Source organism: Macrobrachium nipponense, chromosome 8, assembly GCF_015104395.2.
Source record: "Macrobrachium nipponense isolate FS-2020 chromosome 8, ASM1510439v2, whole genome shotgun sequence".
In the NCBI taxonomy this organism is placed as follows: Eukaryota; Metazoa; Arthropoda; class Malacostraca; order Decapoda; family Palaemonidae; genus Macrobrachium; species Macrobrachium nipponense.
Window position 1 is genome coordinate 85236260 of NC_087203.1, and position 20157 is coordinate 85256416.

General features: G+C 43.4%; 1 protein-coding gene across 15 annotated transcripts in view; it reads left to right on the forward strand.

Moving 5' to 3' along the window:
• The window catches only part of LOC135222896 (intersectin-1-like), a 553230-nt gene that overhangs the window by 149611 nt on the left and 383462 nt on the right, over positions 1-20157 (forward strand). For all 15 annotated transcript variants that reach the window (XM_064261271.1, XM_064261270.1, XM_064261274.1 and 12 more), the window contains 5 exons: positions 7899-8057; positions 11609-11747; positions 11870-12024; positions 13262-13421; positions 16828-16953. In XM_064261271.1, the coding sequence (XP_064117341.1) occupies positions 7899-8057; positions 11609-11747; positions 11870-12024; positions 13262-13421; positions 16828-16953 (739 nt within the window). The remainder of the gene's footprint in view (positions 1-7898; positions 8058-11608; positions 11748-11869; positions 12025-13261; positions 13422-16827; positions 16954-20157) is intronic.

Sequence of the window (20157 nt, forward strand, 5' to 3'; positions counted from 1 at the left end):
CGGTAGTAACTATCGCGATCTGCCGATTTGGGAAAGCATAGACGGTACGCTAATTTTATACCGCGTGTATGATGCGACCCCTTTAAAATTAGCTTCAAAATTAGGTTTCAAAAGTCGCATAATATGCGAGTATATACGGTATATTGTTGCAGGTAGTCTTTCTGGGTGTAAATTTTATGAGAAGAAAGTGTGGTTTTGTTCTAAGTAAATAAGTATGTAATCCCTTACTAGGATAACTTATAAAGCAGTTTATAGAAGTTTGTTCCGACACGTAATAGAAACCCTCGGTCCTTTAACAATAGGAATGTAATCAGCGGCAGCTGGAACCAGTCGTAAGATTTGAACAAGGAGGTTTGGTAGTTAACTGCTTGTCCGGTAGTTGGGTGTCCCGGCCAACTGGGAGGTGAAGCTTCACTTTGCTTTCGGCTGTTGGTGTCAGACGTTTTGTTTGCCGCTCTGCCCACTGAGTTGTATGCCGAGATACTTCATTGTGAAGTAATTTTTCCCTACTTTCCTTATTTCTGAGTGCTTGTGTTGGAAATTCGTGAGTACTTGGTATTTGTTTATTGTTATTATTCTGCTCGTGGATCTTGATATAATGGATTTCCGCGAGCTGGAGAGACCCCCCCCCCATCAGCCACAGATTGTGCCCTGGTGTCGAGGACGTGAATGCTCTCGCACCGAGCCTTGTGATGTATGTATTTCTTGGTCGGGGGAACAGTGAGAGCGATACGAGGAGTCGTCGGAGGGCTCTCCAGCAACTCCTTTGGTCACGGACACGTCTTCCTCTTTTCTCCCTCTGTCTCAGCTCCCACGTATGGCTCCTTCCCCTTCGGGGGACATGTCTCGTTCCTTCTCTTCCATCGATCAGTCGAGCGTAGAGGAGGGAGCGAGACACCTCGGCATCCAGCTGTACTCGGGGTCTTCCGTTTGCTTGGGGTGGGACCTGTCCCCCCCCCCCACCCGGGCGAGAGGTAACCCCCCCACTAAGCCGACCGTTCCTTCCTCAGGTAAGCCTGCTGCGGGTGACGATCTCGACCAGTTCTGGTATTCGCTGGGGCTCCAGGGGACAGCGAGCATTCAGTGGCTGCTCTACCATCTAGCTATGCAGGGTCCGAGGCCGGTCACCCATGGTCCAGAGATGTCAACCATGACAACAGTGTCGACACCAGGGTATGCTGCGCCCCCTCATTTAGTCTACACACAGCATGTGACCATGGTGACCCCAACAGCTGCAGTACAGGCTCCGCTGTTGGGTCTTCAGAGGAGGGACATCACCCCGCTTCCTGGTTTCGCCGCTCTCGCCCCAGCCCCTGACTTTTGGTGTCCCAAGAGCTCCCCACTCGACCTGCCGCCAGTACCCAGGATGTCGCTGGCCCCATTACTGCCGCCAGTTCCTGTATCTGCTGTTCCTGTACCAGTTCCTACCGTCGTCAATCTCCAGCCCATGGTGTTGCTGCCCCCACTGCAGGTCCCTCCGGACAGGTGCAGCCTGGCTGTTGCTTTGGCAACTGCCCCGGCTCCATCCTGGATGGAGGACCAGACCTGACGGTGGTCCTGAGGAAGCTGACGAAGAAGAGGAGGAAGGTGTCATCGTCGTCGTCGTCGTTGTCGTCGTCGTCTTCATCGTCTTCTTTGTCGTCGTCTGCAGCCGCCTCTTCCCCTTCGACTTCCAAGGCCCCACAGTCGAGGAAGAAGAAGGCAGCCTCCTCCCCCCCTAAGAAGTCTCATTCAGAGACCTCTAAGGGTTGGGATAGTTGGGGCTTCTGCTGGTCCTCCTGTTCCCTTAGGAACGGGGCCCATCTCCTTCCGCAAGGAAGAAGAAGGTGGGGACCGGAGGGGTACCGACTAACACCAGTACCTCCTTGCCTGGCGCCAGACGTGCAGCCAGGGTCCAGGCAGCCGAGCCTGCTCGCCGCCAGGACCCAGGCACAGAGCGGAAGACTGGTGGGGTCACCCAGGCGACTCCCGCCAGGCCAGCGATCGCTCTCGTGGCAATCTGTAGGTCCCCAGGGTTGACGTAACGGTCCCACTGGACCGTAAGCAGGCCGAGGTGAGGAAGAAGTCCCCCTGGTCGCCAGGACCAGCCTCGGCTGGTCCAGGCACCGTAACACGCCATGAGGTCGGGCCTCGCTCTCACCGCGACAGTGGACTCTGCCGGTACCCTGACTGCTGCTCCCACCAGGACCGGTCAGATAGGGGGACTGGCAGCAGCTCTCCTGACGCTCGGGACCGTCGCTACCATTCTCGGTCCAGCAGTACTCCCCAGGGGAGCCGCCCGACTAGGCCTGCAGCTCGATCGTCGCCGCGGGTTGGCGATCTCCTGCAGTCCCCCCAGCACACCGGTTCTGCCAGTGGGCAGTGGGGGAGCATCAGATCTTCCTCTCCGATCCCTTCTACCTCCTCGGGCTACACCGGGAGGAGCAAGGTGATCAGGAGCCACTGTGAGGAGTGCGCTTCTCGCGGTCCCTCCACGAGGGCCTACGAACCTGGCATGGTCTTGGGACTGACCAGATCGTACGCCCAAGTGGCTGGAGGAGACCATGAGGGATCTGTTGTGGTTCCTCCTGTGGAAGGAGTAAGGTCCCGGGAGGGCGTTCTCCTTGGATGGACTTGACGGTCCATCTCCTCAGGGCACGGTCACTCTGAGATCCAGAGGTCTTTCGCAGAGGTAATTGCGCTGATTCGTCAGCACAATGACCTTGGGGAAGTATCGGTGCTTCCGCCCTCTGAGCCTACATCTAGGCTGGAGTCGTTCTGGGGTCCTAAGAAGGAACCCAGGACGGCAGTGGGTCTGCCCCGATCAGCCTTGGCTGACAGTGTGCTGGGCCAAGTGAACTCTCTCGTTTCCGGACAGGAGGGATCGCTTCGGTCCGGCAGGTCGTACAAGCTCCTTCCCCTTCCTCTACCACGACAGAGGCGCTTCTACGTGCCATCGGAGGACCCACTGCCACCCAAACAGGTTAACCCGGAGCTGGCTAGGCTAACTTCGGGGGTGATTCTTCAACACCTGCTGGCAGAGAACCTCTGGTTCTCGCAGCAAGAGGCATTGGCGTTGGAATCAACTGCCATGGCAGCATTCCAAGCAGTCTCCTGGTTAGACCTGTGGTCTCTCACAGTGTCTTAAGGTCACGGCTTCCTTGGGAAACATCACTCCTGAAGGAGGCCCGGCTTTCGGGAGACTTTGTCAGTCCGGGGGTAGGGTGATCTCCTACCTGGCCCACCAGACAGCCAACCTGTGGGGCAACCAGGTTCTGAGACGTAGGGACGCAGTCCTCTCTCAAGTGACCAGGTCAGCAGGGCGTGAGGCGGCGTTGGGTCTGAAGAACGGACCGGTGCTGGGTTCCTCCTCTCTCTTCCCTAGAGAGATGGTGGACACTGCGGTGGAACAGCGGCGCACTGAGGACAGTGACCGCTTAGTCCACCAGGCAGTCTCGAAAGCGACTGGGCAGCCTCAAGCCACTGGGGCCAAGCCCAAGAGCTTGGCTAGTGCTTCCTCTGCGGCTAAGACGATGTCCTCGTCGAAGCCTAGGGGAAAGACCCAGTCTTTGACTTCTTCTGTAAGGAGTGACTGTCAGCCCTCCTCCCAGTCCTCCTGCTCCTGAGGAGGATCCGGGAAGAAGAAGTCGGAAACGCTAGGGACGGCGTTCCCCCTCACCTGCTGCCGTAAATGGGGGCGGGCCTGGTGAGCCATTGGGCAACTTGGCAGTGCTATGGAGCCGAGACCTGGATAGTGGAAGTCATGCTGAGCAAACGAGCTGTGGAGATCGTATGGGATCAGTCGCCTGGCTTCTACAGTCGACTTTTCCTGGAGGAGAAGTCCTTGGGCGGCTGGCGCCCGGTGATAGATCTCTCTCCTTCGAATCGATTCGTTCGCCAGACTCGGTTCACGATGGAAACGACACATTTAGTGCTCAAGTCCATCAGGGAGAACGACTTCATGCTTTCTGTGGACCTGAAGGATGCGTATTTTCAGATACCCATCCATCAGTCCTCCAGGAAGTACCTCCGCTTCATCCTCGACGGGACGGTGTACCAATTCAGGGCACTTTGTTTCGGTCTCTCAACCGCCCCACAGGTATTCACGCTGGTGTCGGCTTTGGCCTATTTGGTAGGGATGCGTCTTCTGAGGTATCTCAACAATTGGTTGGTCCTGGCGAGCTCCCACTTGCAGTTGCTACAGGACAGGGATCGACTCCTCGAGTTCTGTCGCGATCTTGGGATCGTGGTGAACTTCGAGAAGTCAGATCTCGAGCCCAAGCAGTGGATGAAGTACCTGGGCATGCTGATCGACAGGGCGAGTCTTCCCCGCAGACTCACGGATCAGCAGGTTCAGGGAGGCAGCCGGATAGTTCCTGTCCCTACAGGAGCATCCAGCTCATGCAGTGGCAGGTCGTGAATTTCACATGTCGTCTTCAAGAAGTTAGTCCCTCATGGGCGTCTTCATCCTTGACGGGACGGTGTACCAATTCAGGGCACTTTGTTTTGGTCTCTCAACCGCCCCACAGGTATTCACGCTGGGGTCGGCTTTGGCCTATTTGGTAGGGATGCGTCTTCTGAGGTATCTCAACAATTGGTTGGTCCTGGCGAGCTCCCACTTGCAGTTGCTACAGGACAGGGATCGACTCCTCGAGTTCTGTCGCGATCTTGGGATCGTGGTGAACTTCGAGAAGTCAGATCTCGAGCCCAAGCAGTGGATGAAGTACCTGGACATGCTGATCGACATGGTAGCAGGGCGAGTCTTCCCCGCAGACTCACGGATCAGCAGGTTCAGGGAGGCAGCCGGATAGTTCCTGTCCCTACAGGAGCAGCCAGCTCAGCAGTGGCAGGTCGTGATTGGTCACATGTCGTCTTTCAAGAAGTTAGTCCCTCATGGGCGTCTTCACCTGCGGTCTCTTCAGTGTAGGCTAAAGGAGAGTTGGTCACAGGCAAAAGACCTGCTGTACTTCCCCGTGTCTCTCATGGCGGAGGTGAGGCAGGACTTAGCCTGGTGGCTGGACGATGGGAACCTCGTAATAGGAGTGCCGTGCCGTGCTGTGCCGTGCCGTGCCGTGCCGTCCGTCCGTCCGTCCGTCCGTCGTCCTTCCCCCCCCCCCCCCCCCCCCCATGGGCGTCTTCACCTGCGGTCTCTTCAGTGTAGGCTAAAGGAGAGTTGGTCACAGGCAAAAGACCTGCTGTACTTCCCCGTGTCTCTCATGGCGGAGGTGAGGCAGGACTTAGCCTGGTGGCTGGACGATGGGAACCTCGTAATAGAGTGCCGTGCCGTGCCGTGCTGTGCCGTCCGTCCGTCCGTCCGTCCGTCCCCCCCCCCCCCCCCCCCCCACCCCCCATCCCCGAAGAGTTGCTGGTTGCAGGTGTGTGGGATCATCGTCCTGGAGCTCAAGGCAGCGTTTCTCGCTCTCCAAGAGTTTCAGGAATGGCTGATGGGACACTCAGTGGTGTTGATGAGCGACAACACCACAGTAGTAGCATACGTCAACAAACAGGGGGCCATAGTGTTCCTCCCGTTACACCAGTTGACGTTGGAGGTGCACGAGTGGGCCATGGCTCACTCGATAGTGCTGTCTGCTCGCTACATTCCAGGCAAGAGGAATGTAGTGGCAGACAAGCTCAGCCGTCGGAATCAGGTGATAGGGACCGAGTGGTCCCTTCACCCAGACGTAGGGCATCCAGTCATGGATCTGTATGCCACCCAGCACAACAGAAAACTCGAGGTTTTCTACTCAGTTGTGCCGGACCCATGGGCAGCTGCACAGGATGCTCTTCAACATCCGTGGGACAACCTCTTCGTTTTGGCCTTTCCCCCGTTCTGTCTGATTCGCAAGGTGATCAGCAGGGTGCTGGTCTCCGCGAATCTTCGGATGATTCTGGTGGCACCCAAATAGCCTCAGGCCGTTTGGTATCCGGACCTCCTGGCTCTGCTTGCCGAAGCACCGAGAGAGATTCCCCCTTGGCACAACCTCCTGTGCCAGCCACACGTGGAACTGTATCATTGATCGATTCGGTCCCTGTCTCTTCACCGCTGGCTGTTATCCACCATCTCTTGCGACCAAGAGGCTTTTCTCGTTGAGCAGCAACATAGATGGCTGGGTACATCAGGCAGTCCTCTGCAGCTGTGTACCAGGGGAAGTGGTCCATCTTCTGTGGTTGGTGTCGTGGACAGGGTCTCTCTCCTCTCAGAGCCACTCTTCATCAGGTAGCAGATTTCTTCATCTTCCTTCGCTGAGAGAAGCTCCTCTCCGTCTCAGTAAAAGGCTACAGAGCCGCCCTGTCCCTAGTCCTTAAACTGCGGGGAGTGGATATCTCCACCTCCATGGAGATCTCCCTCCTGATGAAGAGTTTGGAGAGGTCTTGTCACCCCAGGGAACTCGGGCCCCCGGGGTGGGATGTGACTCTCGTCCTTAGGAGTTTGACTCGAAGACCCTTCGAGCCACTCCGAGAGTCGTCAGACAGGGATCTGACCCTGATGACCGTCTTTTTGCTGGCCCTGGCATTGGCGAAGAGAGTAGGGGAACTTCATGGTCTTTCCTTCAATGTAAAGCACACGAGGGGATGGGGATCTGTGACGCTCGATTTCTTCCCGGACTTCATAGCGAAGACTCAGAACCCTTCGAGTCATTCACGATCCCCTTCCTGAAGGACTTCACCGACGATGATGCGGATGAGATGCTGCTTTGTCTTGTGAGGGCGCTACAGCGCTATCTGAAGAGAACTCGACACCTCAGGCCTGAGTGTCAACACCTCTTAGTTAGCACCGGGGTTACCAAGAAGGAAGTGTCCAAGAACACACTTTCTTTCTGGCTTCGTGAGGTGATCAGGAAGGCGTACGCTGCGGATAGGAGTGACGACACCCGTACCCTTCGTCCTAGAGCCCACGAAGTCAGAGGTATTGGTCCAACCCTTGCGTTCCGCAAGAACTTCTCCTTTGGCACAGGTGCTGAAGGCAGGGTTTTGGACCAACCAGACCACCTTCATATCTTTCTATCTTCGGGATATCGCCCACAGTCCTTGGACACCTTCCCCTTGGGACCCGTGATGGCTGCTCAATAAGTTGTGTAGATTACCCAGCTCCCGAGCGGACAGAACAGCATCGCATCCTTGTGTGACTGCGTGAATGGACGAGTGAAAGAGAGTATGACTGGCTTCTCTTCCTCCTCCTTTTTCTCCTCTACCTGTGGGCAGAGGGCTGGGGTCGTCACTACACTGGACAGGAGGCCGATGCAGGTAAGCTACGCGACTTAGCTCCGTCCTATCCCTTTCAGTAGGGATAAGAGCGCTTATCCACCACTCCCCTAACAAGGGGGGGAGTGGATGCCAACAAGAGACATAAACCCATGACCTTATATTTGGCTCTTGAAGTAGGAACTAGTTCTTATGAATTTGGTCCAGAGGTCTGACCACTGATCCTGCGGTGCACACCCCGATCAGTTGGGCAGAGGCTAGGATCCCTCCCTCTGCTCTTACGACCAGGGAGAGAACCAAGGTCGGACGAACACCAGTCTGTTCCTAAGACTCAGATTCCACCAATAAGTGTGTCATCCTATTGTTAAAGGACCGAGGATTTGTATTATGTGTCGGAACAAATCACAATTTGTTGTAAATTGTATTTTTCCTAACTATACAAACCTGAGGTCCTTTACACATAGTCCCCACCTCATGCCACCCCTCACTCTGTTCCTGGACCTAAAGCAAAGTGAAGCTTCACCTCCCAGTCAGCCTGGACACCCGACTACCGGACAAGCAGTTAACTACCGAACCTCCTTGTTCAAAGCTTACGCCCGGTTCCAGCTGGCGCTGATTACATTCCTATTGTTAAAGGACCTCAGGTTTGTATAGTTAGGAAAAATACAATTTACGACAAATTGTGATTTTTATGCAATATGGTATTTATTATTCAGAGAACGTGAAGAAGAAGCGAAACGTGAAAAGGCCAGGCTTGAGGCTGAACGTCGAAGACAAGAAGAGCTTGAGAGAGAAATGCAACGCCAGCAGGAGGTTGAAGCACAAAAGGAACAAGAAAGAAAGAGACAAGAAGAAATGAGAGAGCAAGCACGAAAGTAAGTACTATTCATGATTTATCTTTGCAGTTTATAGTGTGCTTAATCTAATGAAAGTGTCAGCAATTGACAGATTACATTTAGTCATGAAAAGGATTCTTTGGTACAGCATTACCAATATGTACCCTTAATATAATTGTGTCTTGGCTGCTTCCTGTGGATATAACATCAATATAGTTACAGTAGTTTAACCAGATTTCATTCACATTTGTAGACCTTTAAGATTAGCCCCGAAATATTTGTATATCAATAAGAATACCAAATCTGAGTAGGACAGGGTTAATGAAGTTGGACACTGAAGTAAGAAGAATCTACTGGGAATGGACAAAAAATAGTTAGCAAAGAATTAAGGGGGTTGAAGGGATGCTGCATAGAACCTTTAATGCTGTTCACAGTTTTGTCCAGAAAGGTACATTACTTGTACCTTTGGGAGTTTTATATAAGTAACTTACCAAGTAATTACTTTAGCTAATGTTTACACTCTCATGGCATCCTTAAATTAGAAATTTTGCAGCAATGCAGTAGTTGCAAGGGGAGGGGTAACATGCCCCACCCACTGCATGGGTGTGTGAGAGCGACACGGCCAACGGCTTCATTCTGTTTTGTGCCATGCATTCGACATGTTGATCTCGGCAGTCCTGCCTGATTCACTGGTTGTTTTGTATATGCCAAAATTTGGTGAAGTATTTAAATTTTTGTAGCTTAAACTGATGTTTGCTGGGTTTCAGAGATCTCTCTAAAGTCATTTACATAGTGATGATTCTCATTTGACTCGAGCAATCATAGCATTTCATATCTCAAATCATCTGCTGTCAGATGTCTTACGGTGCATATAGGAATTTAGGAATTTGGGTTGTATCTTCTCATAGTAAAGGCAGTTTAAGCAGAGCATAATAATGCCTTTATATACTACTACTAATATCCTCATAATTTTATTCCTCTCTTGACAGTTCCTCGTTGGACGAGAGGATTTCGCGCTCGGCTACCAATCTGGTGGTCCAAAGTTCGATTCTCGGCTCGGCCAACGCGGAACCAGAGGAATTTATTTCTGGTGATAGAAATTCATTTCTCGATACGTGGTACAAATCCCACAATGAGCTGTCGGTCCCGTTGCTACGTAACCAATTAGTTCCTAGACACGTAAAATTATCTAGTCCTTCGGGCCAGCCCTTGGAGAGCTGTTAACCCTTTAACGCCGATTGGGCGTATTAAACGTCGACATAAATTGTCTGTCGGGTGCTGATTGGACGTATGGTACGTCGATAAAAAAAGTTTTTTTTTAAATTCGTGGAAAAATACTTATAGGCCTACCAGGCAAAAAATTTTGAATAACGCGCCTTTGGGGGATGCTGGGAGCTCACGGATCAAGGCGTTGTTTTGTTTGCAATCGTTACGCAGGCGTGCAAGCGCGAATTTCTTTCTTATCGCACTAAAAAGTATCAGTGACACATCTCAGAAATTATTTCGTCACTTTGACATAATTTTTGCACCATTTTAAATTAGCCGTTACATGGAGTATTATATATGAAAATGTGTGCAATTTTGTGTAGAATACACCTAAAAAATACTCATGATTCTAGCTTTATCAGTTATGAAATATATTCATATAAATAACGATAAGTGCCAAAATTTCAACCTTCGGTCAACTTTGATTCTACCGAAATGGTATAAAAACGCAATTGTAAGCTAAAACTCTTATATTCTAGTAATATTCAATTATTTACCTTCATTTTGCAACACATTGGAAGTCTCTAGCACAATATTTCGATTTATGGTGAATTTTTGAAAAAAACTTTTTCCTTACGTCTGTGCAGTAACACTTCCGAAAAAATAATAAATTTTTTCTTGCGATTGTCGTAATGTTTGCACCATTTTAAATTAGCCATTACATAGAGTTTTATATATGGAAATGTGCACAATTTCATGCTCAATATACAACTAAAAACAATCCATGGTTGTAGCTTTTATCAGTTTTGAAATATTTTCATAAATAACGATAAGTGCCAAAATTTCAATCTTCGGTCAACTTTGACTCTACTGAAATGGTTGAAAAATGCAATTGTAAGCTAAAACTCTTATATTCTAGTACTATTCAATCATTTACCTTCATTTTGCAACAAATTGGAAGTCTCTAGCACAATATTTCTATTTATGGTGAATTTATGAAAAAAAAAAAATTTTCCTTACGTCCGCGCGGTAACTCTTCCGAAAAAAATCAGGAATCTTTTCGTCAGATTGTCGTAATGTTTGCACCATTTTAAATTAGCCGTTACATAAAGTTTTATATATGAAAATGTCGCAATTTCATGTAGAATACAATTAAAAATAATTGAAGGTTGTAGCTTTTCTCATTTTCCAAATATTTGCATATAAATCACGATAAATAGAAAAAAAACCACGTTCGGTCAACTTTGACTCAACCGAAATGGTCGAAAAACGCAATTGTAAGCTAAAATTCTTACAGTCTAGTAATATTCAGTCATTTATCTTCATTTTTTAAACAAATTCGAAGTCTCTAGCACAAAATTTAGATTTAAGGTGAATTTAAAAAAAAAACTTTCCTTCCCTCCGCGCGCGGATTCTCCGCCGCAAATCTCCGAAATGCGTACTTCACATTCTCGTAATATTTGCTCTGTTTCATATTAGGCATTTCATAGAGTTTTATGTATGAAAATGTGCGCAATTTTATGTAGAATACAACAAAAAATAATTGAAGGATGTAGCTTTTATCAATTTTGTAATATTTGCGTATAAAATTTTTTTTTTTAAAATTCGACATTCGGTCAACTTTAACTCATCTGAAATGGTAAAAAACTGCAATTGTAAGCTAAAACTCTTACAGTATAGTAATTTCAATGATTTATCTTCATTTTGAAACAAATTGGAAGACTAGAATAATATTTAGATTTATGGTGATTTAAAAAAAAAAAAAAATTTTTACGTCCGCGCTTTACGAATTCATGCATCATTTTGTGATAATATTTTCTCTGTGTTGCTTTGATTCTTTTACAATGTGTTATATACCAAAATGATCACAATTTAGTGTACAATACAAAAAAATTAACTCGTTAGCTTTAACCGTTTTGCTCACAGCGCTATTTGAATACAATTATATATGAAATTTTGTTTTATGTGCTATCATATATCGCATTATTTATATATGATAATGATATTTTTTTTCATTTCTGATGGTTGCATACTAAACTTCAGGCAATGACAAAAAAAAAAAAAAAAAAAAAAAAATTAACTCTTAATCTTGAAAACTAAGCGCGCTGTAATTTTTTTTAAAAAAATATTTTTTCCGCTTCATACGGGAGACAATTTTTATTATACCCCTTCGGCGTTAAAGGGTTAATCAGCTTAGTGGTCTGGTAAAACTAAGATATACTTTACTTATTCCTCTCTGACTTGTTGAGAAAGAATCCAAAAAATGTAATATTTCTTTGTTTCGTACTAAACTCCTTGGTTGCTTTGTCAATTATTCATTATTAAATTGTCCATTTTTAGCATTTAGAATTGTCAAATGGTAAATTATTACAAATTTTCTCCAGGGATGCCGAAGTACAAAGACAGCAGGAATGGGAGAAACAACGACTGCAAGAGCTTATGAATGTTAGGCAACGCCAACAAGAAAATCTTTTATCTCTTAAAGCTAAGAATCAAAGCTTAACTATCGAATTATCCACTAAAGTAAGTACAACTTTGTCTTTTACTCAGTAGATTTTTTTATGTAAAATAAGTTTTCATCTTCATATAGCTTTTTGGAAAATTTTGCACACAGTTTTAAGGCACAGTAAATTTTGCCATTTCAGGAAGATCGTGTGAAAGAGTTAACTCAGAAAATTAGTGAAACAAGGCAGGGTGTGACTGAGGTCAAAGCAACAATCGATACGATGAGGTCTACGAGGGATACGTATATGTCGGAAATGAATCAGTTGAAGGCATCTGCTCGAGATCAGAATCAAAGGTCTGTTTTTCTTAATTTTGTCTTGATGATGAAGGGTCTGGTATACAGTATTACACACGATGTAGTAATGATAAGGTAGTCCCACTCTAGTGATGAGTTTGGGACTCATTTGTGCATGTGATTTATTTACGTCAGGCAAACCGGTCAAAGCTACAATATATTAATGTAAACATTGGGATAATTGCCTTTTTACGCTTTGAAATGAGATTTAAGCAGTGATTACGCATTTGGACATATGAAATACTGTAGTTGGAGAAATCGAATAGATGAAATTTTGCTCAAATAAGTTTTCTTTTGTGTGTGAAACTTTTAGTCTGACGGGATCCTGGAGACTGAGTTCAAAGGATCTTTTTTACGGTTTCTTGAACTTCCCTGTCTTCGCCTTGTGTGTATTTGGAACCTCGTTATCAATTGTTTTAATGTTGATTTACTTTTGTAAGTTGTCTGGTGGTGCGAGTCCGCCTTTCAGTTCATGTTTTTGGTAAATTTACATAGTTTAATTTTGTGATAAAATTGCATTCACAATTTTATCACAAAATTAAAGTATGTAAATTCAACAGAATATATGAACTGAAAGGCGGACTCGCACCACCAGACAACTTACAAAAGGAAATCAACTTGAAAACAACTCACAACGACGTCCCAAATGCACACAAGGACAACACAAGCAAGTTAAAAAAAAATGGTGGAAAAAATCCTGTGACCTCGGTTTCCAGGATCCCGTCATTCTCTAAAAGTTTCACACAAAAAAACCTTACTTGTGCAACATTTAGCCAATTTCAGTTTCTCCATTATTGATATTCACATGAACTACAATATTTCATATTTCCAAAATCGCATTCACCGCTTAAATCTATGGAGGGATATTTATTAAATCACATTTCAGTGTAAGAAAGACAATTAACCTTATGTTTTCATCAGTAAATTGTCACTTCAACTGGTTTGCGTTACGTCACAGATTATAGTCGATTACATAAAAATACACTGGACCTGTGCATGGGACTACCTGTTGTGTCTATATCGAGGTATTACTTACATAATACTATTCAGTGTGATTTATGGTAGTTGTCCTTTGTGGCTATTTTGTTTATTAATCTTCAGAGTTGTATAAAAACAAAGCAGAGTAGCACATTTACTTCATTGTAAATCTCTAGAGAACTTATAAGGTAAGAAAAGTTTTGGATTTGAATTTTACTGAAATACGTATATAGAAATGTTTTTCCTTTTAACATTACAGATTACTGGCACTTAATCAAGAGAAGGCTCGTCTTAAAGCTCGTAATGCTGCAGCTGCTGGAGCCAGTGGTGCAGAGCAAGCAGCTGTAGATGCCTCTCTTACAAATAAGCAGATGGTTATTAAACAGTTGCAAGAGAAAGTTGAAGAATTAGAAAAGGAGGTATGTATAAATTGTTTGATGTTACTTATTCTCCAGTAGTTTTGCAAATGAGAAGACAGGGTTTTTTTTGAAGTGGAAGACATTTTTCCACAAACTTTTTGATTGTAAATGACTTTATGTGGAATGGACCCAGCCACAACCACTTAAAGGGTTGAAAGAAGAAAACTCCACAGTGCATGCATGAGAAAGTTTAGCTTTTATCTAGAAAAATGAGAAGAAGTTAGAAATGCACTGAAGATTATTGTGATTCTGCTGTAAGACATCTTTTATTGTAAAAGTGGTATACTTACATTAAACAAATCCCAGTTACACTAACTTGAAAAGTTTAAAGAAGAAAGGTTCCACCATTCTTGCCCAGCCCTCATCCATGTTCCATAGCAGTACTCATTCATTTATGCCAACTCCCATCTGGAAAAGTAAGAAGAAGAGAGACAGGCACTGAAGATATTAACCCTTTAACGCTGATTGGACGCATTAAACGTCAACAAAAATTGTCTGTAGGGTGCTGAACCGATGTACGAAACGTCGACGAAAAAAAGTTTTTTTAAAAATTCGCGGATAAATGGTTATAGGCCTACTAGGCAAAAACTTTTGAATCACGCGCCTTGGGGGATGCTGGGAGTTCATGGATCAAGCTGTTGTTTTGTTTACAATCGTTACCCAGGGGCGCAAGCGCGAATTTCTTTCTTCTCGCACTAAAAAGCATCAGCAACACATCTCAGAAATTATTTCGTCACTTTGACATAATTTTTGCACCATTTTATATTAGGCTTTACATAGAGTTTTATATATGAAAATGTATGCAATTTCATGTAGAATACAACAAAAAACAACTCATGGTTGTAGCTTTTATCAGTTTTGAAATATTTTCTTATAAATAACGATAAGTGCCAAAATTTCAACCTTTGGTCAACTTCGACTCTACCGAAATGGTCGAAAAACACAATTGTAAGCTAAAAGTCTTATATTCTAGTAATATTCAATCATTTACCTTCATTTTACAACAAATTGGAAGTCTCTAGCACAATATTTTGATTTATGGTGAATTTATGTAAAAAACTTTTTCCTTACGTCCGCGCGGTAACTTCCGAAAAAATCATAAATTTTTTCGTCCGATTGTCGTAATGTTTGCACCATTTTAATTTAGCTGCTACATAAATTTTTATATATGAAAATGTGTGTAATTTCATGTAGAATACAACTAACAACAACCCATGGTTGTAGCTTTTATCAGTTTTGAAATATTTTCATATAAATAACGATAAATAGAAAAAATTTGACCTTTGGTCAACTTTAACTCAACCGAAATGGTCGAAAACTGCAATTGTAAGCTACAACACTTACACACACTAGTAATATTCAATCTATTACCTTCATTTTGCAACAAATGGGAAGTCTCTAGCACAATATTTCGATTTATGGTGAATTTTTGAAAACTGCTTTTTTTTACGTCCGCTCATTACGAATTCATGCATCATATTGTGATAATATTTTCTCTGTGTTGCTTTGATCGTTTTACAATTTTTTATATACCAAAATCATTGCAATTTAGTGTACAATACAATGAAAAAATAATTAACTCATTAGCTTTAACCGTTTTGCTCACAGCGCGATTTGTATACAATTATATATGACATTTTTTTCACGTCATATATTCCAATATTTATATATGATAATGATATTTTTTCATTTCTGATGGTTGCATACTAAACTTCAGGCAATGACAAAAAAAGGAGCCAAAAATAAACTGTTAATCTTGAAAATTAAGCGTGCTGTGATTTTTCGAAAAAACTTTTTTCTGCTTCGGCGCTCACTCGCGAACGCCACCGTCATACGGGAGACACTTTTGGAAATACCGGCTCGGCATTTAAGGGTTAATGGGTTTGATTTAAAAAATAATTTGATACAAAACTCATCATTCAAAATTACCTGAATCATGGTGGAGAAGGGAAAATGAAGCAGAAGAGCACAGGAAAGAATAGAAGACTCATATGTAGTATGTCCATGGACCCTGAACTGGAGCTGACAGCAACATAAAAAATCTGGTTAGCTCCTGCAAGCAATGAATAGAACAGAAGACACATCCCTGCATTATACACATTCCAAGCACCTGAGGTGGAAAGGCAAGTCCTTCAAGATTAGCACACATCCTGAAATAGTTAAGTTAAAAATAGAGGAGAGGATTACCTTTGAGCCATGAAGGTATTGAGCTGAGTCAGGTGACAGCCTCTGGAGCATTATAACATACACAACCAGGAAGCCCAGGAAGCAAAAAAAAAAAAAAAAAGGAGTAGCCTTGAGAGTGTAAGTTGAAGTGGCATGGCTGCTGATGGAGATCTCAGAAATATGAGTAAAGAGTGCAAGGATGCAACTTACCACTATGTGGTACTTGCACCCTTTGAGGATTTTTATGGGTGGGTGAGGGGGGGAGGCTAAAATCTGTACCAGAACACTCACCCTTCACTGAGTAAAAATGCTTAGAACTAATTTTTTTTTTATTGCTCTGACTATTGTTATACTTCATGGTGTTTTAATGATTGTAGTGTCATTTTAAATCTAGTGTTTAACCTAATCATGATGTTTCAAAATCCCCCCCCCCCCCCCCCCCCAAATGAAAGTTAACAGTAAAGAAAATATTGTTGTTACTTTTAAAATATTCATGAGTATATACATTTTTTGGTACAGTGCTAAAGTATTGTAAATTACCTTTCATATTGATATACAGTATAGTTCATTAGCATTCATGCCAGTTATCACAGAACAGTCATTGGTAAATTAATACAACTAAAAATCTAAGCAAGTTTTAATGTTGCTGTTTTTTAAAGATTTGCCAGAGTTTCAGATATACATATAGTACTGTATATTTTTGTTATTTTTGCATTCACCAGCTACCAGTCAAAAGTAAAAATGGTAAAAATATCAAAATGCACACCAGTAGCATCCTCATAAGATGAAATATAGTGACCTATGGATATTTGAAAGAAAATGAATGGTACAACACAGTAACAGGCACCAGCATTATTTGACTGCTCTTACGCCACCATATACAAATGAGAAACTGTCGCCTTCCTGCCATTGGAGCCAGCTTGTGCAGACTGTGGTGTTTTCATCTTTCAACTCTGATTAGATGTAGCAGGGTCTGTTTCACCAGGAGTAGGGCTGTTTTTGATGAATTGAATCCTAAGAAAAAATGGTAAATGCACATCCTAAATGCAGTTTATTAGAGGATTGGGGTTCTGAACTTGCAGTATCTAATTACGTAGTATATTTTTTAAGGTCCTCAGACATTGGTTTCTGCTTTTTATTATACTTTAATAAAGACACTGCTTATTTCTACTTTAATAAAGACACTGCTTATTTGTACTTTAATAAAGACATATTTATTCTTTTGCCTATTTTCTCATAGCTGGCCTCTAAAGAAGAAGACGTTAATAATAACATCACAGACCTAAACCAAATGAAGGATGATATGAGGTTGACAGCTGAAAGATGTGTGGAGATCTACACTGAGTATTCGACGAAACGAGAAGAGGTATTTTAACTGGGATCCAAATAGTAATGATTTTTGATGAAATAGCTTTGTAGATTATTCTTTTACCCCCACGTTGAATATTGCACAGGCGTTGTTCTTAATTTTGGTCCCTATTTGCACTGAATTTTATCACAGTCACTGTAGCTATTTTCCCTGCACAGTTGCTTCTAATTTTGTTTATCTTATTTATGATCATGTCACTCCTTGCTTAAGAGATAAAAATTTCAGTCATCTTTTTATATTGATAGAAGGTATATGGTTTGAAAATTTATTGTTAAGACTGAAAGCTCTGCAGCCTGTTATACATATATGTCATATAACCGCTTACCTTGGTGTTAGTTGAAAGCTCCCAAATGTAATTATGTAAAGCAGTAACAAAGTGCAAAGATGAAATGAGGTTTGATATTTTGGTAACCCTACTCATGAAATAACTGGTAGTGTCCTGCAGCTACTGGCATGTTGGCTTACAACCTTGAGCAACAGTGATGAATCTTTTACACTATAAAATTACATTTTATTGTAACAGATAGCCTTGTATGATTGTATAAACATCTGAATTGATCTCAATTATCTATTTTTTTATCTTTAGTTAGAAAGGTATTTTGTCATGGTCTTGCCATGTTTATGTAAGTTAATTGTCACCAAGAAGAAACATAATAACAAATTGTCTACTTTCTAGTTAAAGATTGTTTCCTTTATTGAGTAGTACATACTGATTAATGCCTATTAGTCGTATTCTTCCTTACCACAACATTATGTATTATGATGTGAATTTTATTTTTTTATTGATTGAGGCAATTTTGATGGTGACCACTGCTTAATTTTGATGAAAGCCATATTATTGTAGCATAATAAATGAAATGAAACAATAATAGAAAAGGAAAGGTATAAAGTGAGGCATAATCTTAAAGGAAATGATGGACCAACATCTTTGAAAATGAAAGAGTGTAGAAGTAAGGTTATACAGTTTTTGGTAGAATCATCATAATTTGTAGTTAACAAAGTCACATATGTAGATTTTCAGTAATATTAAAGAAATCCCTAAAGGCTTTTGACATTTACTGTAGTTAAAATTTTGAAGGAGTATTTTGTTAGTATTGCAAGTAAAGGATCCCCTTTATGTAAACATCATTAAAAGTAGCTACACTTTGAAATAATTGTCTAGAAAAAAATTGCTGTTTCTGTATTTCATTGCTCCCTGTCAAGAAGTGCCATGTACAAATTGTTCTTGTACAGCTTGCTGCATTTAGTATTAAAGGTTCTATTAATTGCCCTTATCTCCTAATGCTATTCTGCTTTATTGAGTTAAGGGGTCAGATTGGCAATATTTGATTTCATACATGTAACTTCCCTGTCAGATATATACTTAGCTATAGACTCTGTCGTCCCCGACAGAAATTCGAATTTCGCGGCACACACTACAGGTAGGTCAGGTGATCTACCGCCTGCCGCTGGGTGGCAAGAGTAGGAACCATTACCGTTCTAGAACCAGATTTTCTCTTTCGGCCGTATTGTAAACATACGTTTGCGGTACCTCCTGACTTGATTTATGTTTTTCATCGCCATCGATCTTCTGGGCTGTCTTTTGCAGGGAAGTACTGGATCTTTGGTTTGGCATACGCTTTTATTAACTTTTTAATGAATTTGGGTTCGAAAAATTTCAAAGAATTTATGACATGTAACTACCGAAATTTTCAGTAGAGACACACATAGTTTGCAAGAAGGGAAATATTATTTATTCATTAATACATGTAATAAGTGTTAGATTTTGATCGAGGAACTATAAAACTCTAACTTCCTACTTTAGGAAGTCAGAAAAGCATAGAACTACTTACACTTCCTTTAGAGTTTTTAATAGCTCTCGTACTAACGAGCAGTTAGAGTATTAACAGTATTAGTAGTGTTGCATCCTCATCACCTTCTCACTTCACAGAAACTACAATCCATAGTTGCAATTTGTAGATAAAGGGATGTAGCTCAAAATGCGAGCTACTAAAAGGTAAGAAGTGAATAAGTGTTCCCAGTGTAGTGGAGGGTGCGTTCTGACCGGCTCACTAATGCTTCCAGGCCTAGACCTCTTCCAGACTCCCAGACCCCGTAGGGAGGGAGGAAAGTCAACAGCAGGCCGCAGGAAGGTTAGGGAGAAACCCCCACCGGTCTGGCGTCCCCTCGGCAGGATCTGTGGCGACCCAGACTGCCAAGGATTGCCATTGGAAAGGCATCCTCTAAAGTGGAGGGTGCGTCTGATCGGCTCTGTCTCCCTCTCAGGTCTAGACCTCTTCCAAGCTCACAGGCCCAGAGGAGAAGGAATGTCGAAAGCCGTACGGAGGTTTCAGAGAATCCCCACTGGTCAGGCGTCCCCTCGGCAGGTTCTGTAGAACGTCCCAGACTGCCAAGGAGAGCCATTGGAAAGGTATCCTAAAACAGTATTTCTGGGCTCAGCCGTGTCGCTCCCGTGAAATATGTCTGCTTTAGCACTATTTCTAGTAAAAGATTGCTATAATACCAGAGAACTGCTAAATTGGACATGTCAGAAGCTTCTGACTCGCTCACCTATATAAAAGGTGTCGGTATAAAACTGGGGCGAGTGTTAAACACTACCACAGCAACCCCTCCAATTAGCCTTTTCCTCATCAAAAGACCCTAAATACGGGGAGCCGACCCATAGTACACCTAGCTACCCCGTTGAAGGCGTCTGTGACGTCATACTTATCGATAGCCATATCGTGTTCCGTACGTTCGAATACAGGGGGTCCTCGAGTTACAACGTTGATCCGTTCTTACGATGCATCGTAACACAACGATTTTCAGCGTAAGTCGGAACATTGAAAAATACCACATGATTTAATGTAAATACCTATCAATAACAACGAGAGAACAAATTCCTTACCTTTATTAGTTTGATTGGCTTGCACACTGGAGAGGAAGCTGCGGTGCTGGAGAGTCTGGGGGAGGTTAGTGAAAGAGAAAAAGAACCTCCACTGATCAGAAGGATGCTTGCCTATGGTTGTATAGTATGTCGAATAGCCTAGCCTAACCTGTTACCTTTGGGGTTGGCTTCATTGCATCTAGGTAGTAAGCAAAGTAATATTAGCTAGGCTAGCTAGCTCCTTTTACAGATTAGTCTACCCCCACCCAGCAATTCTCACATTTGCTTTAGTAAAGGCTTTTTTAACTACTCAAGAACAATGGTTTTCTTTTTCA